We start from the raw sequence: 25,965 nt of genomic DNA, 5'->3' as shown, positions 1-25,965 counted from the left end.
CCTCACCAAAGTCTCTTAAGCAAAGTAAGCTGTCATGGGATAAGAGGGAAGGTCCTCTCATGGATCAGTGATTGGTTACAAGATAAGGGAACAAAGGGTAGGAATAAATGGTCAGTTTTCAGAATGAAGAAAAGTAAATAGTGGTGTCCCTCAGAGGCCTGTACTGGGACCAGTCCTATCCAACATAGTCATAAATGATCTGGAAAAAGGGATAAACAGTGAGGTGGCAACATTTTCAGATGATACAAAACTACTCAAGGTAGCTAAGTCCAAAGCAGACTGCAAAGAGTTACAAAGGGACCTCACCAAATTGGGTAACTGGCAACAAAATGGCAAAAGAAATTCAGCTTTATAACTGCAAATTAATGCACATTGGAAAACATAATCCCAACTATACATAAAAAATGATGGGGTCTAAATTACCTGTTACCACTCAAGAAAGAGATCTTGGAGTCATTGTGGATAGTTCTCTGAAAATATCCACTCAAGGTGCAGTGGCAGTCAAAAAAGCTAACAGTGTTGTGAATCATTAGGAAAGGGATAGATAATAACATAGAAAATATCATATTGGCTCTCTATAAATCCATGATATGCCCACATCTTGAACACTGTGTGCAGAAGTGGTCACCCCATTTCAAAAAAAGATACACTGGAATTGGAAAAGGTTCAGAAAAGGGCAACAAAAATATTAGGGGTATGGGACAGCTTCCATATAAGGAGAGATTAATAAGGCTGGGACTTTTCAGCTTGGAAAAGGGACGACTAAGGGGGAAATATGATAGAGGTCTATAAAATCATTACTGGTGTGGAGAAAGCAAATAAGGAAATGTTATTTATTCCTTCTCATAACACAAGAACTAGGGGTCATCATATGAAATTAATAAGCAGCAGGTTTAAAACAAACAAAAGGATGTATTTCTTCACACAATGCTTTCAACCCCTGGAACTCTTTTCCTGAGGATGCTGTGAAGATCAAGACTATAAAAGGATTTTTAAAAGCACTAGTTTAAATCTTTAAGTTCATGGAGGTTAGGTCCATCAATGGCTATTAGGCAGGATGGGCAGGGATGCAAAACCATGCTCTGAAGAGTCCTTGGCCTTTGTTTTCCAGAAGCTGGGAACTGGCGACAGGGGATGGATTACTTGATGATTACCTGTTCTGTTCACTCCCTCTGAAACACCTGGTATTGGCCACCGTAGGAAGGCAGGATACTGGGCTACGTGGACCATTGGTCTGACTCTGTACAGCCATTCTTATGTTCTTAAAGAACACCATTCTAAAAGTTAACAATTTTAACAATAGTTTTATGCATCTCTCTAAACCTCATTCCATTTTATTGTTTAAAAATGAATGGATTATTCAATACGGCTGAGAAAACAAGTAGAGTTTTGCCTGTGAAGCCCTCAACTACTGTTTAAGTGTCCTTTCTATAGAAATGCTGTTGTGGAAATTTGAGAGTCTTCTGAAGATAAAAATCAACTGGCCTTGAACCAAAGGTGACACTGTAGCACATGACAAATATTGTCAGGCATCAGAAATAAAGTATTGTTATCCTTTGTAATTTAAAATTACATGGCAGTATTTTAAAGCTGTCTCTCAAGTGAGATCAGTCAAATGCAATTACAATATTCCTCTAACAAAGGGCAAGATTCACAAAAGGTTTAATGAAATGAAAAATGGGTCTAAAAATCTATTTTCAATTAGTAAAGAAGTTCTTCTAAATCTTAGTATTTTTTTCAAACATACTACTATTTAGTAGGTTGTAGAGATTGTATTAAATGAAGAATATGAATAATAACTCCAATTAAAATAAAATCAATCTCAGATAATTGTAGTAAGTCTATGTTTTTAAGGAGACTGCTAATCAATCTTCTATTGAAACTCTTAACAGGATAGCTGCACAGTCTGATGGTTAAAGGAAGAAAGTGGATGTCAGAATTTCTGGGTTCTTTTCCCAACTTGGGTAAATGACTTGCTATGTCATCTTGGAGAAACCACTTAATTTCACTGTTTTATTTATCCATCTATAAAATGGGTATAATTATGGTTACCTATTTTAGAGGGGTTTGTGGGGCTTAATTGTTTGTAAAGCCATTTAAAGTTTTCAAATAAAAGGTGTCAAGAGTATTATTGTTGTTAATATCAACAGATTTCAAAGTGATTAGTATTTCAGGGATATTGTATTTGGCTAAAGCAGAACTCCAGTAGCCTGACCCAAACTCTCTTTTCCTTGCTGCATTGTAAGTTTGATCTATTTAACCATACATCACAAACAACAATAATGATTTTAGGCAAACCACGCCAGTCATATAGGAGGGTATGTGTTTCAAATGGCAAGTAAGTTTTACAGAAGTTTCCTCACCAGCTAATTGTGAATCAGGTTTAGGAAAAATCATTCTGACCCAAGAACATATTCAAGTTTCTTTGTGAAGTCTTGTTAAAAGAAAAAAAAATCCTGTACGAGAAGAGTGCCCAACAATAGAAAGATAATGCAAGTGTAGATTAAGCAAATGCATTCCATTATCTGTTAACTAAAGAAAGGGCTTTGGGAGGAGAGAAAAATTGCACTTTCAAGGTTATCATGATCATGGTGAGACAGTATAGACAGAGAGAATTAAATGAAAAATGGAAAACCATCAGATGGGATAATGAACATTTGTGCGACTTTGATTCTGAACCTTTTTTTGTAAAACAAACATGACAATCAAAACAAATATACATACAGAAAGATACAACATTAAGTACACCACAAAAACAAGTAAGAAACACATTTGCTGAAGAACCGTCAGTGTTTTTACCAGTGGGGGTTCCAGGATTTTGTACAGGAAGGTGGTACTAGTGAAAGAGGAATCAGGACAAGGAGCTTAGGTGGTGATAGCACAAAGAGAAGAGTTGGAAAAGGGCAATAAATCTTACATCCATCTTAACTCACTGCAGGATTTTCTGCTAATGCCAATGTGGAGATGGGAAAAGAAATCGAGTTTTACAGAACACCACCGCTAGCTAGAGGTCAAAGCCTACTCCCATTGAAGTCAACAGGAGTTTTTAGAACTGACTGGAGTGAAAACTGATTCAGGCTCATAGTCAGTAATAACAAGTTAACAACTCACTGAAAAATACGTGCATCAAATGTAGAAGTCGTAAGGAACAGGTTATAGTATGTACGGTTATAGTATGTACTCTGGACCTCACTCCATTCCCCTAACAATCAACCACATGCTTCTGAATCTTGGAGTAAGTATCTGTCCTGTAAAACGGAATGGAAAAAATATATTCTCCCTGGGTCACCCAGTCTAAACCTTGGTGCTGTCTTGGAAGGACTTTTTAGATGGGTATTTGTAGGATTGCTAGCAGTTATGAGAGCTCAGCTACCCCATAAAATATAGAATGTCTAGCAATCATTCACAGCAGAATCTATCATTTCTCCTCCAGACACAATGGCTGGGCTTTCATAATGCTATCAGGCATTAATACCAGTGGCATTGGGCTGCCTATAACTCACATTCAGTGAATTAAAGTGAGCGTGCTCAGTGACAGATGAATTACTGTTACTCCTTGCCTCTAAGGGATACACATTTTCTCTGTTGTATGAAAAAGCTCTCAAAGTGGCAAATTATCAGGAATAACTGGTAACATCCTGATATAACCCTGAAAAGAAATAGCAGAGGTGTTTTTTGTTTTGTTTTTAAACTATCAGCTACTTTGGCAAGTACTGTAGTAGAAAATGAATTCTGACTGCATAGTGTAAACCTAGCCAGTGACAGCCAACATCTCCTTTCTATCCCAACCTCCAGCCCTCTCTGGATCCACCACTGATTTCCTGTGATTGCACAAAATCAATGCAGCGATAAAGCCACATTAAATGCACAACAAAAATACTACAGGAGGATTACAGCACAAGGGTTTATATATACAGATATATACTTTTTTAAAAAAACATCCAACCATTGCAAATACTGGGCCCACTAAAAAAAACAACAACCAAACAGAAAAATAAATCAAATAAATTAAAAAAAAAGCTTGCTGCTCTTACATCTAGTGTGCCAGTTACTGTGCAAATCCTGAGAAAGGGAGGAAGAACAAAGAAGTGGGGAAAGTTGGCATAAAAACGGAAGAGTTTGGAGTACACAATTATAATAATAGAAAAGAATCCACTTGTTTAAAAGCCTTATAGGAACAAAAAAAAAAACTCATGGTGTTCAGGAGCTGTACAGTGCTGACACAAAGCTAACAACAGGAAAAAATAAATAAAAGGCAGCTTGTTTTAATAATTACCACGCTCATGAGTGATGACTGAGGAAGGGAGGACAGGACATTTAGTTAAAAGAAAAGAAAACAGGAAAAAAGAAAAAAAAAGTTGAGAATTTGATTTTAGCAGATACAAAACATACTCAGTATTGGTTCTGGCAAATTAGTTCTGCACTAAAGAGAAAGAGCAAATACAAACAAACAAACCAAAAAATTCTCAGATGAGGAAGCATGAAAATACCTTGATATGAGAAGAGTCACTTATGCAGTTGTCAAAGGGTAGTTTATAGTTGCATGCCAAATTTGTAATTTCTAATAACTTTGGTAGATGATTAAAAGAAAAATGATCCTGTATCAAAAAACCCTTTTCAAAAGCCAAAATTATTAATAATAATTTCAAAATATATATATTAATGGAACTTATGCCCAGAATGTCCAAACATTCTGGAGAATAATTTGCAGAGAAACATGAAAGCAATGGTCAAAGCAGCCTATGCCTTACAAGACAGACAGCACTTCGGGAATGCAGAGTCACGGGGTCAAAGTTTATTCATGTAAATTGACTTTAATGAGATTACTCAAATGAGTCAGGCAAGGAGGATATGACCTACAATTTATTAAGCTATGGGAGCACTTTGGATGTAAGAGAAAATAATTTTAGAAAAGTACTTGTGATCTGTCTTAAAGGCATTCAGTCAAATTAAACAATGTGATGCAAGCATTTGAACAACCAAGAAATATGTCATGTAAAACAGCTACAGGCACAGTAGCCAAAGACATACGCAGTGAAGCAGGTATGAATTACGACCTCCAAAATACAATAATGAATATACAGTCAAGCTTTTTTTTCCCTTGTTTTTAAGAATAAAACCATATAACAGGATTAGCTAGTTGTAGGATTTAAACACACACAAAATATTATGAATGAAGAATGTAATTGGGAATAGAGAAAATGCGCTTTGGTAGCACTATTAGCACATAAAAAAATTACCCTATTGGTTCCAGACAACCACACTAATCGGATGACAGAACACATTATGTGACAAAAGAAAGAAACTAGCAATGAACTGACCACACAGAAGGTAGAAAACCCGAACTGTTCCAAAATCAGAAGTAAACATAAAATATCAGAATATTTCCCAAAAAGACAAATTACACTGTAAAACAGAAACTTTCACAACCAATGTCTTCCAAACAGCAGCTACTGTTCCTCGGACCTCTGATATTTAATGTATTCCTTGCTAAATTGTCTATTTTTCATTCTACCGGAGATAATTTAATAAATCAGTTGGGAGCCCTTCATTTTATTTTATGCTGAAACTGGTTAGCGATTTCGAAGCTGTTTGACATAAACACTGCTGTTTGTGATTGGAATCTCCTTTCAAATTTATTCATAATATTTTCTTTGCTACTTCAAAATGTTATCCTGCATTCCTCTGAGACATTCCCTCACTCTCAAACGTGCTCTACTGATCTTTTATTGTCTAGTACAGTCTAAAGTAGGCCAGTTAAATTATAAACTATCTGAAGAAATAATATCTCAACTTCACGCTTAAATATCTTGGTGCAGATTTACAAGGGTCCTTGACTATACAGCTTTGATGAAGAACAGTAAAAAGAAAAAGGTTATTTTCATAAGATGATAGTACCTGATCCCTCTTCTGTCACCATGCCAAGGCCCTCTGCTTTGTTTTGGCGTTCAAATGCATTTAGGTCAAGAACGCTGCAATGAGAAAAACAATATAGCATTTAGATTCTTTGACAAATCCAAAATTGTATCTTGTTGATTTTCAAAATTATGGAATTAAACTTAGAAATATAATTATCATCTTAGCTGGAAGATGGGAAATAGAGTTTAGGAGATAACTGAAATGTAATGTCACTAAAGCCAGGTACGCCATTCTTTAACAATGGGCCAAATTCAGTTACATGGTTGCACATTTGGAGAAATTCCAGTAAGTCAATTAAATTACACTGGATTTACTGTGGAAATGATAGCAGAATGCAGCTCATTATGATTTACTGAAAAAGAAAGTATATGTATATTATCTACATATCTCACGTCATAAAAATAATACATTATTATTTGGGTGTACACATAGTCCTCCATTATCTACTGGGAAATTACATAGTTGTGTAAGCCCACACAGGTCACTGTCTTGCCACACCGAAAGGAGGACAGGAAACATTTTATATGGATTTAATCAGACCCCAACTTTATTATGGGATGTCTGGGACTACCCGGCAGATAAAACTGTACAGTGCAGGTTTATGCCATAATTACTGGGGAGCTTCCCCCTTTTTCTTACTATTCTGTTCTACATGGAGCCATGCGGCTGAGACATGCTGAAGTGTTGTGTGCCCTCCTGCTTCAGCCTGCTCCATGTAAAAGGGAGACTTGAAGCGCAGAGCTGCCCCTTTTAAACCCTGCATTCCTCGGGGCTTTTGCAGCAGTTTTCAACCTCTCCCCCCTCCCCCAGCCATAAAGCACGATTCCCTTCATTTCACCCAATGTATTTTTACATTTTCAATTTATTTTGGTTTACTAAGATGTTTAAAGGTCTGTAGTACCATGCGGATGTACTTTGAAATCCAGATGGCATCAGCACAGCAGGCCAACATCTCTACATTGTTATGGTAGAGATAATTAGATTTTTTTTTTTACTGAAATATTTTTCCATCAATGTTTTTTTTGTTTGTTTTATTTTGGTGGAGAAAATGTAATTTGCTACAGAATTTTTCTTATTATTGATGGGAAATTAAACAAGTTTGCATTTTGTTTCTGTTGGGGGGGAAATCAATATGAATAGAAAGAAAAAAATATAATTTCATTTTGAATTTTCCTAGGAAAAATCTAAATGTTTTGAATGAACATTTTCAAATAACTTTGAATTAAATATTTTTCACTGGGTTGGGGAAAGACGCCTGTTTTGCTGACAACCTCTATTCTCTAGGCTGCTTAATCCCAAGCAGCAAACTCCCGAGGGAGCTGCGTTACTACTGGCACCCCCACCCCGCCATCTTCTGCAAAATAGACATAGCCAAAGGGGTCTCTATGGTTAGTTATGGTGTTTTTGGAAGTATTTACTATCATGTGGATTTCCACTCGTTAATCTGTAGAGACCGGAAGGAAACATTCAAGGTAGAGAAGCTTTTCACCAGCTCCATCATTGCCCTCAGGGTGCAAAAAGTGCCATGGAATTCTATAGGTTTGGGGAAGAGAGAGTTCATGCCATAATGGCTCCATCTCCTGCCTTCCCTGGGTTTAGTTCATTGTGCCCTACTTTACAACCTGCTCTCCTATGAGCCACACAGAGAAGAAATTATACAGCTCCATTTATCATAAATCTGTATACTTTGTTGATGGCTCATCTACCTTGCTGCAGGGATTCTCATTGTGACAGCTATTTTGTTCTTTGGATAACATAACAAAGGTGATGATCTGCAATCCCAGATGGGTTGTAACTTTCTGACGAACACTTCATATTTTATTTTTTTCTTTGCCAAATTGATCTTTATATTTTTCCAAAACTTCATAACCATTGTTATCATTCCAAAATATTCTACTTTTAATGAAAAAATACTTAAACTGCTATTTATTTTCAGGAAGAAAAAAATAATATAGTAGTTAGTCCAAGCCCTAGGACATCTGTCATGCAGCAGATTGTGCAAAAGAGAATCTTCCAGCAGCCAGATAAAACAGGATTAGGGATGTTTTTCACCAGCCTGGAACATAGCAGTCATAATGTAACAGTGACTTGGGCTCAATTTTAACTTTCTGTGCAAGTGTCTTTATACAATTATTGTATTTATTTATGCACTGCATGCTTATTACAAACACATTCAGAAACACGAACCTGCAAAAAGACCATAGAATGTCCTCCTGTCCACTCCAAATCAGATGACTCAGTTCCCTTCCCCACCTTCCAAAATTCTATTAACTCCCTCCCCACACAGAGGCCTCCCTGGAATTCTTGAGGAAATGACCCTTGTAGAGTTCCTTGAAGTTATTCAAATCTGGGCTCTGTTGGAGGATGGGAGTAGATGAGTTCCAGAGTCAAGGACCCCTCAATGAGAATGCCTTACCACTAACTCTGCAGGCTATTATCTTGGACACATCAGTCAATTACAAATGTCATATCATGTGAGGAGAGAGGTTGTGGCTAAGGTAGACAAGACCCAAATCATATGTCATTTATATGTTAGAACCACCACTTTAAATTTCACCCCCAAATTAAATGGAGTCCAATTCACATCACAGGCCCCATGTGCAGTGCACTCTTTGCACAAAACATGCAAAAATCCAATATCCCTAGACTGCAAATGTGAGTGGGAAATGGTGAGCAGACATTTCCAAATGGTTTAACAGCCTGTAAACATCAATGGGACAACTCAGAAAATAAGGTACTATTTGTTGTAAGGGTGGCAGAATTGGGTACACTGAAATCAAGGAATAAGTCATGGCAGCTGGCAAGGTGAGTAGCTGTGTAATTAGTCACAGGGACTCAGAAGTGGGGTACAAATATTCAAAAAGACAATGATTTACATAATCCTGCCTGAAAGCTGGAGATAAGCATAGCCCCAGGACAGTCCCACTATCATAGCATCATAGAAGATTAGGGTTGGAAGAGACCTCAGGAGGTCATCTAGTCCAACCCCCTGCTCAAAGCAGGACCAACCCCAACTAAATCATCCCAGCCAGGGCTTTGTCAAGCCCTGGGCCTTAAAAACCTCTAAGGATCAAAATTCCACCACCCATTCCAATGCTTCACCACATTCCTAGTGAAATAGTTTTTTCCTAATATCCAACCTAGACCTCCCCCACTGCAACTTGAGACCACTGCTCCTTGTTCTGTCATCAACCACCACTGAGAACAGCCTAGCTCCATCCTCTCTGGAACCCCCCTTCAGGTAGTTGAAGGCTGCTATCAAATCCTCCCTCACTCTTCTCTTCTGCAGATTAAATAACCCCAGTTTCCTCAGCCTCTCCTCATAAGTCATGTGCCCCAGCCCCCTAATCATTTTCTTTGCCCTCTGCTGGACTTTCTCCAATTTGTCCATCTCCTTTCTGTAGTGGGGAGCCCAAAACTGGATGCAATACTCCAGATGTGGCCTCACCAGTGCCAAATAGAGGAGAATAATCACTTCCCTTGATCTGCTGGCAATGCTCCTACTAATGCAGCCCAATATGCCGTTAGCCTTCTTGGCAACAAGGGCACATGTTGACTCATATCCAGCTTCTCGTCCACTGTAATCCCCAGGTCCTTTTCTGCAGAACTGCCACTTAGCCAGTTGATCCCCAGCCTGTAGCGGTGCATGGGATTCTTCCATCCTAAGTGCAGGACTCTGCACTTGTCCTTGTTGAACCTCATCAGATTTCTTTTGGCCCAGTCCTCCAATTTGTCTAGGTCACTCTGGACCCTATCCCTACCCTCCAGCGTATCTACCTTTCCCCGCAGCTTAGTGTCACCCATGAACTTGCTGAGGGTGCAATCCATCCCATCATCCAAATCATTAATGAAGAAGTTGAACAAAACCGGCCCCAGGACTAACCCCTGGCGTACTCTGCTTGATACCAGCTGCCAACTAGACATCGAGCCATTGATCACTACCCGTTAGCCAGCTTTCTATCCACCTTATAGTCCATTCATCCAACCCATACTTTTTTAACTTGCTGGCAAGAATACTGTGGGAGATTGTATCAAAAGCTTTGCTAAAGTCAAGATATATCACGTCCACCGCTTTCCCCATATCCACAGAGCCCGTTATGTCATCACAGAAGGCAATCAGGTTGGTCAGGCATGACTTGCCCTTGGTGAATCCATGTTGACTGTTCCTGATCACTATGGCTACATTCCAGGCTTATAGGAAAGGCTTTTCTCTCTGTGGTCATTTCATGTTCCTTTTCTCTCCCACAAAAACGTTTTTGTATTTGTATTTTATTTTTTGGCCCAGTTGCTGTTTAGCTGGGAGGGTTCTCTGGGTGCTTAGCCCAGCTTGGTTTAATTTTTTCAGTTATTATTTATAAAGACCCGGATATTGCTTTGAGTTAGTGGTTTATACATTAAATTAATTATTATTGTTTTGAAACCCTAGGAATATGAAAGGAAAACAATTTGGTGTGTGTCTATGTGTGTGCATGTGCTCCTTCCTGTCTCACCAGGTAATTCTTCCAACATCCTACTGATGTTACAAATCCTGTAGAAAAGAATCTAGATACAAAATAATAGATGTATTATAATAGATATTGTCTTACCTACATGACTGCATAAGACCAGCAAGGCTCTGAAAGAAGCCCACATCCTTTTTGTCCTTGAGGTAGTCGAGCATTTTCTACAGCAAACAAACCACATAGTATAAATGTTAAATCATTGGGTATCTGTTATTCTATGCCAATTAGGCAGTCGTGAAATAATTCTGATGGCATTTATAAATTAGATAAAACAGACCAATTGACTAAAACCTTGGTACCACAAGTCATGAGGATATTTTGTTACTGACCAAACCTTCCAGAGGAGGCTGCCACCATGACATGGACACTTTTAAAGGAATTATAGGAAATAACAACACTCACTAACCTCAGCACATTCAGAACTAAATGCAAACTTTAATCTTTGACTTAGCTTTCTGCTAGTTCATTCTACACATGCACACACACAAACTATAACTTAATCTATTTCTCTAACAAGCTGGAAAGGAAGAAAGAAGGAGAAATTGTTATTTCTTTTTAAAGGCATTTGGAAGGTTCTCTGACGTTTTGGTGATGACAGTTTAGATAGAATTACCAATATGAAAAAATAATTTCCATGGAATGATATTGCAGTGTTACAAATTCAGATTAAATAACTGTGACAGAATGTATCCCTCTGTCCACACCCTATTATTATAATCTTTGTACAAGGTATGTCTTGTAAGGTATCATTTGAGGTCTCACAATCTGCTGGTCAATATTGTTCTGATAAAATGTGTATGGCAACATTGTATGTGAAGTTACAAGATTTCCCTGTATGATGTTATTTACATATGTTCCAAACTGAGATTGGCAAACAAGTCAGTCTCAAACAAAAGAATGTATGCTCTGCTTAATTTGCATTTAAGCAGTAACCAGACCATTAAGCATGCATGCAGGAAGGGAGACAAAGGGAGTTCAAGCGGGTGAGAAAACCAGCAGGAGATATCCTTACATGTAGATTCCTGAATCTCAGCTTGAAATGTTTTGTAAGAGAGGGACCTCCTCTATAAAAAGGATATAAATGCCTCCAAGGGACCCCCCCTTTCTCTGTCCATCGATTTACTACACAAGACAGGACAAAAGAAGCAGCTATCAAACTGAAAAAGGGGTCCTGGCTCAAGAAGTTTGGCCAGTAAGACTGTCGAGAGCATGTAGTGAGAAAAACTTTGCTTTGAATTTACCATAGTTTGTTAAGTTAGATACTAGTTGCATTTTGTCTTTATTTCTTTATTTGTTTTTATTTCTCTTGTAACCATTTCTGACTTTTATGCCTCATTATTTGTATTCACTTCAAATCTCTCTCTTTGTAGGTAATAAAAACTTGTTATTAATCCAGTGTGTTTAAATTGAAGTGTCTGCAGAACTATTTGAAATAACAAGTTGGCATATTTTTATCTTAAGAAATAACAGACTTAAAACACAGTATTTGTATTGTCCAGGAGAGGGCTGGGCAGTACAGGACATACGTTTCTGGAGGAAAAGCGAAGACTGGTAATTTTCACGTACAAATATGTTTTTATCTACACTGTGTCTTGTTACTGCTAAAATCAGATAGACCCAATCACACACAGGCAACCCTGAAAATCCCAGCTCAGTCACCCTGAGCTATCACCAAGAACAGTTGCCTTGATCACTGTCCACATCTCTCAAACCATCCTTCCCCCTGCTACACTACTGTCCTCTACCCTTTCTTGAAACACTACCACTCTCCACTGAGGAGCCAGAAGAGCATCAGCAGATTCATCACACGACCCTTTGCTGACCTATTATTGTTCAGAAGATTTATTATAGGTGGTGCAGGAAACACTACCTCTAGTTAAGGTTGCCAAACACTTTCCTTTATCAGTCCCTGGTTTTGGTTGCTTATAACTTCACCAAACTAGAAGAGTTCAGCATCTCAGAGAATGAGGTAGGCTTAAAAATATCTTACTGCTGTTTCTTTGAGAAGCCACTACATCTTCATTCTTGGGAGCAGGGACTTGAAATTTGGCAGCAGGGTCACAGAGGTATCAGGGATGTGTGTTTTGCCATCCATACAAAAATTCAACCAAATTTGACCAAATTATAAGCATTTGCTAAGTAGAAACTTATTATAGGATGCTATCTAAATCATGTTAATTTTGTCTGGACTGCGCATGCTCCATCCTCTCACAGCTACTACGTGTAGACTGGTTAGTGCCACCCCCACTATCAAAGTGTGTGTCTCCAAACCTCACTAGTGGCAGGTCCACACAGAGGATAACAAACAGTTATCCTACAAGTTACTCTGTTAGCTCAAGTGGTAGAGGGCTCTGCTGTGGTTCTGAACCCTGCCAAGGATCCATGTTGGGGGGACAATATGGTTCCCTAGGATGAAACGGTTATGTTTTTAAGGTAGGTTTTTTGCACAGGCAACCTTAACTCTGGCATTTAATTAACTTCTGGGTGCTTGATTCTGCAACCTTAATGTTGTTGTAACACAGTTTGTCTAGATGTAATTATAGGGCAGTACTCAGACTGACCCATGCTCACAGGCTTCCTATTCAATCCCTTTTAGGGCTAAAGAACTTTAGACACAAAGAGTATAGAATATACTGAGCACTTCCAGCTCAGACCTCTTCCCCACCTCCGGAGCAGCATCCAGACCTCCTCCCCACCTCCGGAGCAGGGGCCCAAACAGGGGAAAGCTGCAGCTGAGGGAGTAAGGAACTTGCCAGTCTGTGATTTCAAGGAGGCAGCAGGTAGGTGCCTGTGACTGAAGGGGAAAGGAAGAGCAAATACTACCTAGTGCCAAAGCTCCAGTTCTCGAGCAAATAATGAGAGAAGCTAGCCAAAGCCAAACTACAAGCTCATCTAATTGAAGCTAATATTCTAGACCCAGCACATTCTGGATTCAGGCCATGACATGGAACTAAGATTGCTTGAACAGCAATGATGGATGATCTTCTGCTATCAATGGATACAGCGCAGACATCCATTATCATCCTTCAGGACGTCTCTGCAGAGTTTGACACTGTCAATCATCAGATAACACTTCCTTGGCTGAGAAGGGGTTGTAGGGATCCAGGGTAATAAATGTCTTCAGTCCTTCATGAAGGGACACATCCAATGAGTAGTTATGGGACACTACACCTCCATTACTAGACCCCCTCTCTTGTAGAGTCCCACAAGGATCAATATTCTCATTCTCTCTGGTCCTTTTTAACATCTACATGAAGCCACTAGGTGAACTCATCAGTTGACATGGACTCAAGTATCTGCAAAATGGAGATGACATACAGATCCCCCTATCTATCCCTAGGAGGTGCTGTAGCCATAATCAACAGGTCGGATTATGAACAGGAGGCTGCCAGGCAACTCTCCAACACCACATTCTACAGGCCACTATCCTCCGATCCCACTGAGGAATACCAAAAGAAACTACGCCATCTGCTCAAGAAACTCCCTGCTATAGCACAGGAACAAATCTACATGGACATCCCCCCCCTCCCGAACCACAACCAGGTGTATTCGATCTGCTATTAATGATCCATGAACCTGGAAATCCTGGACGCCCCATCATCTCAGGCATTGGCACTCTTACAACAGGATTATCTGGCTATTTGGACTCTCTCCTCAGATCCTAGGCTACCAGCACTCCTAGCTATCTTTGAGACACCACCGACCTCCTGAGGAAACTACAATGCATTGGTGAGCTTCCTGAAAACACCATCCTGGCCACCATGGATGTAGAAGCTCTTTACACCAATATTCCTCATGAGGATGGACTACGAACTGTCAAGAACAGTATCCCCGATGAGGCCACGGCACACCTGGCAGCTGAGCTTTCTGACTTTGTCCTCACGCACAATCATTTCAGATTTGGGGACAACTTATACCTTCAAGTCAGCGGCACTGCTATGGGTACCCGCATGGCCCCACAGTATGCCAACATTTTTATGGCTGACTTAGAACAACTCTTCCTCAGCTCTCGTCCCCTAGTGCCCCTCCTCTTCATCATATGGACCCATGGGAAGGAGGCTCTTGAAGAATTCCACCTGGATTTCAACAATTTCCACACCACCATCAACCTCAGCCTGGACCAATCCACACAAGAGATCCACTTCCTGGACACTACAATGCAAATAAGTGATGGTCACATAAACACCACCCTATACCGGAAACCTACTTACCATTATACATACCTACATGCCTCCAGCTTCCATCCAGGACACAACACACGATCCATTGTCTACAGCCAAGCCCTAAGATACAACTGAATTTGCTCCAATCCCTCAGACAGAGACAAACACCTACAAGATCTTTATCAAGCATTCTTAAAACTATAATACCCACCTGGGGAAGTGAGGAAACAGATTAACAGATCGAGACAGGTACCCAGAAATCACCTACTACAGGACAGGCCCAACAGGAAAAACAACAGAACATCACTGGCCATCACATACAGTCCCCAGCTAAAACCTCTCCAGCACATCATCAACGATCTACAACCTAACCTGGAAAATGATCCCTCACTCTCACAGACCTTGGGAGGCAGGCCAGTCTTCACTTACAGACAGCCCCGCAACCTGAAGCAAATACTCACTAGCAACTACACACCACACCACAGAAACACTAACCCAGGAACCAATCCCTGTAACTAACCTTGTTGCCTACTCTGTCACCATATCTACTCTAGCGACACCATCAGACGACCCAACCACATCAGTCACACCATCAGGGACTCATTCACTTGCATATCTACCAATGTGATATATGCGACCATGTGCCAGCCATGCCCCTCTGCCACGTACATTGGCCAAACCGGACAGTCTCTATGTAAAAGAATAAATGGACACAAAACAGACATCAGGAATGGTAACATACAAAAGCCAGTCGGAGAACACTTCAATCTTCCTGGACATTCTATAACAGATTTAAAACTAGCCATACTTGAACAAAAAAGACTTCAGAAACAGACTTCAAAGAGAAACTGCAGAACTAAAATTCATTTACAAATTTAACACCATTAATTTAGGCTTGAATTGGGACTGGGAGTGGCTGGCTCACTACAAAAGCAACTTTACCTCTCCTGGAATCGACACCTCTTCATCAATTATTGGGAGCGATTGTATTGGCCCTGTCAGCGCTGGTTCTCCACTTGTGAGGTAACTCCCTTCTCTTCATGTGTCAGTATAATAATGCCTGCATCTGTAATTTTCACTCCATGCATCTGAAGAAGTGGGGTTTTTTACCCACGAAAGCTTATGCCCAAATAAATCTGTTAGTCTTTAAGGTCCCACTGGACTCCTTGTTGTTTTTGTGGATACAGACTAACACAGCTACCCCATGATACCAGATCCTCCTATCTTTCACCATATATGACCACTCCATCACTACCACAGTGGCCCAGTGCTTGAACTAGCTCAGATCATGGAGGAAGAATAGCAGGTTGAAGCAGAATCTGAGGAAGACAGAGGTAATGCTAGTGGACAGACAAAAGCATTTTGAATAGCATGCAGCCACTGCACAGTCTCCATTAGATGAAGGCCCACATCCACAACTGGACAATTTAATCTATAGTTTAGCAGTGCACTTGGATTCCTCACCGATGCCAGAGTCTCGCATAACAGCATCCACAAGTAACACTTTCTACCTCCTTTAGTTGACCAGAAGAGACTGTGCCATCCTGGCGGACAGTAACATGGCCTCAGTTATTCACACTCTCATCACTGCTTGGTTGGATTACAGCAATGTGATGTATTTGGGAATGACACCTTTTGTGTTTAGGAAACTTTAACTAGTACAGAACATTTCCTCAGCAACACTGGCTACCAAGGCCCATCAAACCCACCTTCCACTGTCTACGCTGCCTTCTGTAGAATTTCAAATCAGGTTCAAGGTCTTGGTCCCATCTTCAGGGTGCTCCATGGCCTCGGACCAGGATATCTAAGACTACCTAAAGATCTGGGATGAAGACTGTGGTTGACAGCTACACTCCTCTGGCACAATGAAACTTTGTATATGTAAGCAGAGTCAGGATGAGCTCCACCCTGACATCTGGTGGTGAGGTGTGGCAAGTTGTGGAAAAGAACTTCAGGGGCTGATCTCATTTGCATAGGCACACCCACCCCGCCTAGAATGAGACCATAGCTGCCCAAATGGTCACTTTGGCTGCTGTGGGATCCCCAGTGTCTTTGTTATTGGGGCAGGAAGAATAAATTGTTATTACCCTGATTATGGGAACTGTGCTTGGAACTGTACTTGGCCTTTTGTTATGATGGAGGGACTCACCATCAACTAAGTCGCACTCGCTAGGCAAGGGTCATGGGTTCCAAAACTCTGTGAATTGAGAGAGGCTGGGGACAAGTATTAATACTTGGTGGCATGGGCCCCTTGGTGAGGGCCTTACATGCTAATTGCACTTCCTCCTCTCTCCACTGTGGAATATCAGAGCTAATTTTGATTTCATTAAAAGTCTAGTTACAGGCTGCTGAGCTCACTTTGGGCTAATGGTGCACCAGCACTGAGGCTCCCCTACTACAAGCTGAATTCACCAAAGAGCTGAACTGACTAAGAGCTGAAATCACTGAACGTTGTGTTAAGTAGTGGGGGAGCCTAAAGATATATTGCGGAGCCGTTTGCGGGATGGCTGGAGTGCCTCGTGGACAGGCTGGTGGAGCAGTTCATAGGACGGTGGGAGCTGCTTGTGGGCCGCAGAGCGGAGCTGAGCGAAGCAGTTCGTGGGGCGGCGAGCGGAGCGAAGGCCTATGGAGCTGTGGGGCGGTCAGCTTCAGATCATGTAAGGTGCCTCTTACCTCCGTCCCCATCTCCACCCAGGTTGGGAGGTAAAGCTCTGTAGATTAACTTTTGAACTCTGGGGCTGCCCTGACCAGGGACAGAGACTTTTGGGGCATTGGACTTTTGTGTCTTTGGGTGATTTGGGGTTGCTGGACTCAAGAACCAAAGGGAAAGGGCATGCCCCAATTTGCTTGGGGTGGGTTTTTTGCTCATGGGTTGTGTTATGAATCCTGTTGGTGGTGTTTCCCCAACATAAGGCCACATTGTTTCTCTCTGTTATTAAAAGACTTTTTGCTACACTCAGACTATGTGCTTGCGAGAGGGAAAGTATTGCCTCTTGGAGGCACCCAGCGGGGGTGGTATATATTTGTCCCAGGTCACTGGGTGGGGGCTTGAGCCGGTTTGCATTGTGTTATTGGAATGGATCCCCTAGATATTGAACCCGGCCCTTGTTGCTGCCAACTCTGACGGGCAGAAGGGTTACATATAATAAAGGTAAAGCTCATCTGCGAGTGGGATAAAACTGCCTAAGGGAGCCAGTCTGAGACTTTGGTGTTAACTCCCCAGGAGCTAAGGACCATCACAAACCTAACTGTCTTCCATTCCAAATGTTATCTCCATTTCTTTGACCTTTTCTGCTTTCACATAAACACACAGCAACACGTATATTTAAAAAACAATAAAAAAAAAAACCCACCAAAACAAGAAACTCCACTGCATAGTTCTCCCCTCGGGAGAGGAAGGCAGAACACATAACACATGACCAATGTTAGTCACATCACGTAATGTGCTACTGGAAGGCATTCAGATACTACAGTGACAAATGTCTATTAAGAACCTACATGGAATAGATTGGATAGAATGGAATGGTTTACCCTCAAACAGTTTACCTGTTGAACTGTAGAATTTCCTCCATTTAAGATGGCAATCCCAAGCTTTAAGGTGGCTGCAACCATGGGCCCCATCTCACCTTGAAAATATTAAACCATTATTTTAAGTTCATATTTAAAACACCAACCAACCAACCAACCTATTCTAACTTACCCTGCCTTAGGATGTGCACAGCATGGAGTGATTTACATGGAAGTTTACAGGAGAGGATCATTTAAATAATCTCTCTTGTAAAACAGACACACACATTTTTCCTTCACCATATCTATTGTGTGATTTAGGCCAGATCTACAGTACTGCTTGTCGATATAACTTTTGTCGCTCAGGGGTGTGAAAAAGCCACCTCCCTGAGCAACGCAAGTTACACCAACCTAAGTGCCGGTGTAGACAGCACTATGTCGCGAGAGATGCTCTCCTCCTCTTGCTGAGGTAGAGTAATTATGCCAACGGGAGAGCTCTCTCCCATTAGCATAACGCATCTTCACCAGACATGCAATAGTGGCACAGCTGCATAGATGTAGCACATAGGTGCATCTCATACTCTCTAAGAATACATAGATAAAGACTGTATTAAAAAGGAAAGAAAAAGATGAAAGACATGAAGAATTGTCATCAAAGAATATAAATTACTCTTCAGTCATGACAGCCTTGAGCAGCTGGTTCTGAGGTTGGATGCATAATTTAAAACTGCCTTTTCAGTTTAACAATGCCTTCTTACTGTATGCCCACATAGACAAAACTTTGACACTTCCTCAAGGACTAGCTGTGCGGTGAAGAATTTAAATATAGTAGCTAGAGGAAAGTTGGTTAGTTTTGCTTATGAAGGAGAGAGTTGTTTAAGTAATAGTGCAGTAGACACAGCACAGAAAGGTAGATGACAAGGAGAAATGATTGGTGAAAGAAGGGGCCTAATCATAGGTGTAGTTTGACTTCTATATTTGGTGAGACAGCTCCAGTCAGCCAATAGGGCCATGCATGGAAGGGCAAATTCCGCACCTGCCTGAGGCTTGCCGTTTTGGGGGTGGGCAACACCCCCCTACTCCCTCCCAAACTGCACCCGTAGGCCCGATGAACAGAAGCCTAAAAAGTTATCCTTCTTAGCAATATACAGTGAAAGGATATCGACGAGGCAGGGGATGAACTGATTATAAATGGGCATGGGTGAACTTGTTCAGAAAAAAATCAGAGCCTGTGCTAAGTGCACAGACATATAAATCCCAGTAATTCTGGAGCCTCACTTTGTCATTACACATTCCCAGTGCACATCAATGACCTCCCCACCATCTTTCACTCATTTCTACATCATCTGGGCTCCAGCCAGGGCCAGGAATACAAAAATACCACAAGAAAATTTCTTGTGATTGTTTTTCAGCAAACTTTTGCAGAATCAACTTCTAATCATCACCTAAATTTGGGGTATTTATTTGAAAATGAACCTAATTTAAGGTGTAGCCACCAATAATTACAAGGAGCAAGTTCTAGAGCCAACAAATCTTCAAAAAATAATCCCAAAGATTGTATATGTACATAAGCGGTAGGTCTTTACCTTTGCTGGCGCTGATTGTTTGAAGCACCATCTCTGCAGCACCCCGATCATGCAGTCTTGCTTGCTGGTACAGAAGCTTCTGTTTTTCCATTTCTTTTTCCTGAACAGAAATTCCAATCATTTAAGTTGAGGACTTCAATGACCATCAGCTCGCCAAAGATATTTTGTTATCTCTTAGTATATGGGCTCTAATGCAACATCATAGACCTATTCAACGCACACACAATGCTACTGAACAAATATTTAACATGTTCAATATTTCCCTCTGTGTTTTTCTTTTTATCCTTTTAGTCCTTTGTTTATCGGGAAGGAGTTCTCTCAATTGTAAATCATTTGGTTAGTTCAAAGCCCATATTCACAGTATATATGTACTGCATGTATCAAACTTGCACTTCTGTGCTATGTTTTGTGCAACACTTTATACTCTCTTAATAATCTTCTACAGCATGACCATAACTTGATACTGCTCAGCACATGGCTCTTGATGTGCAAGTTGTCCCTGAATGATAGAATAGCTTCATCGGGAGCTTCATTCATCTGGGAAAATTTGTTCAAGAAAGAATAATAGGCAGAGTTGTATATTTCAAGTAAGATGCTGACTTATAATACGAGATAGATTTCCCTAACCCACAACATATCCCAAAAGGATATAAGACAGAATACATTGTGCCTTTATATTTTGCATTCTCTGGTGGCAACAAACAATACTGCATGGTGCTGCTTGAGCAATGGCTGAAGTTTGCTCTTCATTATTTAAACTACTGAAAACATAAAGAGAAAACATAGAGGCACAGCTAATTCCAGGTGGGTATGAGCTTTCACAAGGATAACTGAAGGTTGCTGGAGAATTGAAAATGACTAAGCAGTGTAAGTTGCAAAATGGAAGTTGCATAGAGCCCTATGACTACGAGTCCATCGGATGGCGTGGTAGAAAAGCGTAGTCAATGGGGCATGACACCATCAATTAGTATCATGCCCAAAAACACAACGGCCAAAACACATATGACCTAAGAGCAGGAACAGCTGCAGCAGAAGTAGCCAGAGTGACAGCTTTGCTGCCATAAACTTTCCATCCAAAGTACAGAAAATAGACACTGGAAGATGGAAGAGGTTTAAAAAATGAAGGCTTGCTAGATACAGACCATGAAAAATAAAAACTAAAAAGAGGTAAAAAATAAAATGGGTTCAAATGAATGAAAAAAGAAACTTTAAAATCAAAAGCAAACCAACACAGACATTTATGCTGTTACCAGAGAGTTCTCGCTGGGGCTGGCAAATTTGTTTCTTAAATCTTTGATAATATCGTGCTGCGGAAACAAAATTCATCAAGTTTTTTTTTTTCATACTACAGTTAGAGCTCCTGTGGTTAAACTTTTCCCTTAAATTATGTAATAAGTCGAAATGGAGGCACAGAAAAGAAAAAGAAATATGGCAGCTTTGCTTCATGTGCAGCCATGCTAACGTCTGAAAGGTTTGCCTTCATGTTTAAACCTCTTCCTGTGAATTAAAAAACAGAACAAAACCATACACGTACACACAACCAAATAATCATTATACAAAACCAAATAATCATTACAACACAGTTTCAATACAGCTGCAACAAAATATTTTCATCTGCTTCAGAGGTCATGGAAAATCGATTAACATTTGATTTTTCTTTACATTTTCCTTTGTTTATTTTTAGACCCAACAATCTTTTCTCTCTTCCATTGCAAGAGTCACTTATTTACTTTTGTCTTCAGTCCTAGGTTTATTATGAAAGGACCTTTCGTTGGTAGCCGGATGAGGAAAGCACAGTAACATGGAGCTCTACCTCCATCATCTACAGACCAAGAGAATGGGTAAGTATGACGCCTGCAGTTGCACAACAAAAGAGAGGCGAGAAGATGCCTGGTCAAAAGGGTTTAAAACCAGGTTGGAGAGAAAGGAACTTCATGGGTTTTTGTATCCCGCTCTGGGAAACTCAGACATATAGATAGTTGCCAATGGCAGAGTGGTTCAGCAAAAACAAGATATGAAGACGATCAGTCCTTGGATAAGAGCTTCTAAAACTCACATTTCCCCTCTCAGTCTGGCTATATTTTCTGGTGCACCTTTCTCTAAAAAATGAAGGAGCAAGTGTGTACATGGGCTCAGGAGAGAAGGCAACCTGCCAGGAGTACAAAAATATGCCAGACCACTAGGTGTCCTGTTCAAGTATTATCACTTCTCTGAGGTGTCCACATTCCTAGATACAGTTGCTACTACTGAGGCAGCTATAAGGCTGGCAGTTGTATTTAATTGTGTTCACTCAAGCTGATCTGAAGGAATCTTGAGAAGGTGTTAGCTTAGTGAATTAATTTGACCTCATTCATCACACCATCACAACCACACACAAAAAATCATGCTAAAAGAAAAGTTTGGGATAATAAAAAAATTAAACATTTCACAGAGAGGATATTTTTAAAACTCTGACACTAAAAAAAATCAGTTATTTCTTGTGTGATCTTAATTTATATCATATAAATGAATATGAACACTGAGAAGTGTACATGTCATAAATATAAAGGGAAGGGTAAACCCCTTTGAAATCCCTCCTGGCCAGGGGAAAGCTCCTTTCACCTGTAAAGGGTTAAGAAGCTAAAGGTAACCTCGCTGGCACCTGACCAAAATGACCAATGAGGAGACAAGATACTTTCAAAAGCTGGGAGGAGGGAGAGAAACAAAGGGTCTGGGTCTGTCTGTATGCTGCTCTTGGCCGGGGATAGACCAGGAATGGAGTCTTAGAACTTTTAGTAAGTAATCTAGCTAGGTATGTGTTAGATTATGATTTCTTTAAATGGCTGAGAAAAGAATTGTGCTGAATAGAATAACTATTTCTGTCTGTGTATCTTTTTTGTAACTTAAGGTTTTGCCTAGAGGGGTTCTCTATGTTTTTGAATCTAATTACCCTGTAAGATATCTACCATCCTGATTTTACAGGGGGGATTTCTTTATTTCTATTTACTTCTATTTTTTATTAAAAGTCTTCTTGTAAAAAACTGAATGCTTTTTCATTGTTCTCAGATCCAAGGGTTTGGGTCTGTGGTCACCTATGCAAATTGGTGAGGCTTTTTATCCAACATTTCCCAGGAAAGGGGGGGTGCAAGTGTTGGGAGGATTGTTCATTGTTCTTAAGATCCAAGGGTCTGGGTCTGTAGTCACCTAGGCAAATTGGTGAGGCTTTTTACCAAACCTTGTCCAGGAAGTGGAGTGCAAGGTTTTGGGAAGTATTTTGGGGGGAAGGATGTGTCCAAACAGCTCTTCCCCAGTAACCAGTATTAGTTTGGTGGTGGTAGCGGCCAGTCCAAGGATAACGGGTGTAATATTTTGTACCTTGGGGAAGTTTTGACCTAAGCTGGTAAAGATAAGCTTAGGAGGTTTTTCATGCAGGTCCCCACATCTGTACCCTAGAGTTCAGAGTGGGGGAGGAACCTTGACAGTACATATGTGGATTTTCACCCTGAAGGCTTTCCCCAGCAAAGCTGTGCATGAGCTAGGAGTCTTCTTCGTCATTACCTTCATCAGAAGTAGAGTCTGTTCAAAACTTAGACATTTTTTCTGTTTTATTCTCAAAATTTTAATAGGTAAAAAGCAACCACATGGCAAAGGCAGATGCTAAATCTGCCCAGTATTTGTATCACAACTAAAAATTAATTTACTTATGGTTATGCTACAGTGGTATCTGATAGAAAAAAGTATAATATATCTTAGAATATGTAATAATTACAGTACATCAAAATATTACAGGTTTGTAATTGCTGAGAAATGTTGACATTTTTAATGTTAACCACCAACTCTCCACTACAGGAAGACCATTTGTATTGTCTAAAGTTTACATGCCTATAAATATTTTTTGTGGGTAAGCATATGACCAAGATTCATGATGTTACTTGCTCATTTCTTTGTATTGCGTGCTTGGCTTGTTTCTTTCTTGTACTGTGGACTATAGATATTCAGAAGACTAAGATAATCCAAGTGTTCTATTGCTTAGTGCAAGCAGTTTTCTTCACGTAGGTCTACACTTCAAACAATATCAAGAGGAGTTTGCTCTTTTGTGACGTAGCTAGTGATTTTGGATTCCTAATGGAGGAACTATATTTTTATTCACTGAGTTGGATGCTAGAAGAAAGGAGTCTTGTTTAAAGGCCACTGTTGTCAAAGATTTCAAAATTAGGATGTGGCACATGCAATTAGTCTGTAAGAAAAGCGGCTACCTGCAAATGCTTTGGGACAGGCTGGTTTTAGAGTATGAGTTCTAGGTCCCTGCTGAAAAGGAGATTGACCAGAATTATTAGAATGGGAGACTATTACCAAGAATGTTACTTTTATTTGACTTTCCCTCTTAGTAGTGGTATTGGTCATTGTAGGATAAGCGCCTCCAGAATCTGTGCAATCAGCAGACCCAAGGTAAGAGGTCTGGATTCTATTTTCATTTCATTTTGGTCTCAGTCTCTTTTCCAAGGACCACAGATGTGACTGAAATTCCTAGTTCATGGTTTATTAACTTTCCCATTTTCAGTAGTCTTCTTTCAAGCCACCAGCACTGCATACTGACAAATGGTCTTGAAAAATTCCATAATTTCTCTGGTTACTTACCTATTATCTGAGAGGAAAGACTGTGATAGATGTTATGTTGTTTACAGCAACTTGTGGGTTTCTAAGGGCTTTACAATTTTACTTTCTTCAGGAGGCATAAGACATTCATTTTAAATGATAGTGTAGTTGACTGAACCCGACAGGAAGATATACTTACGCTTCTCTCTCTGCATAAAGTGTAATTTATTTTTTAGTAGTTCTATGGGGGGAGGGATAGCTCAGTGGTTTGAGCATTGGCCTGCTAAACCCAAGGTTGTAAGTTCAATCCTTTAGGGGGCTGTTTAGGGATCTGGGACAAAAATGGGAGCTTGGCCCTGAGGTCCCTTCCAACCCTGATATTCTATGATTCTATGACTGCTTAAGCCTAATTCTTTGTAGTTGTTATCAAGGGACTGAAGAGCAAATTGGATTTGATGCAGTTTTTTTTGTAAGTAAATCTATAAAGCCTCATAGGTCTTTCAATCAAAGAGCTGGGGTCATACCTGGGATTAATTTGGACCAAACTTTCATATTTGGCTAACATGGGTGTGGTAAAATTTTAACTTGAAATATTCAAGCAGGAAGGTACTGTAGGGAGCCAGGTGATATTACGCGTGAGCAGGAACTGACAAGAGTGGAGCTCTGGAATATTATATACTAACACAGCATGGCTCTTTGTCTCTTTCTAGTAGCTATCTCGCATAGGATGGTTTGAGTCTACTACTCATGGAGTACTACTGCCTTTGAGGTCATGGATCTGGCCCGTTAGCTCAAGCAGTTGACACTTGTGCTATTAGATCCAGAGGCCTAGCTTCAAGTCCTAGAGATAGCCAACTAGGGATTTTGTTATAGTAGCAGGAGCTAAGTACCAATAAATCTATAATACTTATATAAAAAGTTATGAACATGTTCTGAAAGTCTGAAATAACTGAAATACATAAATGAAGATTAAAACAGAATAACCTGAGAGAAGATAAAAAGGAAAAGAAACAGTTACTTTAAGCTCATTCTGCAATGATCATATCTCCTTTAATTTATCCTCAGTTATCTGCTTTCCAAGATCTCCTCTGTCCTACAGCAGTAAAGGTCTCCCCCATCTTGTATGGTGTAGACAAGCTAACGCAGAGAATAAATCCCATTGCAGTTCTTACACAAGCAAAATGTTCATTTATGTCAGGGGTTGCTATGCATGGGGTCTTAAAAAAGTCTTTATGTTAAACCTTTAAATTTGCTTCATTCTACATTATGTTCTCTGGAGTAAGTCTGTTTTTAATCCTAAATTACACATGTTGAAATATACATAGGGAAAGTAAATGGACTGTAACACAGTGACTACTCAAAGCTTAAAATGTAGGCTTCAGAAGTGTGTGTGTGCACGCATGTGTGAGATAAAATAAACTTTTCCCATTCTGCTTGACAAAAATAATTTAAGTATTGCAATCTCTTGCTGCTGGAAGTCTGGTCCCACCAGATTTAGTTTTTCTTCTGGTTAAAAGTGCATTACTGGGATAATACCCAGCTGAGTTGAAACATCTTTTCTACACTGGAGTCCTGCTAGCATTATACAAAATAACATAACACAAAAGGAATTTTTCAAAGCACAGATGACAAAGAATGAGAATGAGGGAGGTAAAAGCAAATTCAGAAACTATCTAATTAGCACCTACAGGCAGGTACATGTATCATTAAAGT

The 25,965-nt window shown here is 40.1% G+C and overlaps 1 protein-coding gene across 1 annotated transcript in view; it reads right to left on the bottom strand.

Moving 5' to 3' along the window:
- Positions 1 to 25,965, bottom strand: part of RYR2 (ryanodine receptor 2) — a 717,900-nt gene that overhangs the window by 87,636 nt on the left and 604,299 nt on the right. Inside the window, exons 80-83 of the mRNA XM_084622892.1 lie at positions 19,678 to 19,777; positions 18,131 to 18,210; positions 10,506 to 10,582; positions 5,899 to 5,972 (exon numbers count right to left, since the gene is read on the bottom strand). Coding sequence (XP_084479018.1) covers positions 5,899 to 5,972; positions 10,506 to 10,582; positions 18,131 to 18,210; positions 19,678 to 19,777 — 331 coding nt within the window. The remainder of the gene's footprint in view (positions 1 to 5,898; positions 5,973 to 10,505; positions 10,583 to 18,130; positions 18,211 to 19,677; positions 19,778 to 25,965) is intronic.

This window comes from Lepidochelys olivacea, assembly GCF_965140295.1.
Source record: "Lepidochelys olivacea isolate rLepOli2 genome assembly, chromosome: 3".
Lineage (NCBI taxonomy): Eukaryota > Metazoa > Chordata > Testudines > Cheloniidae > Lepidochelys > Lepidochelys olivacea.
Note: the sequence above shows the minus strand (reverse complement) of the source record. Positions and strands in the feature narration are given on the sequence as shown.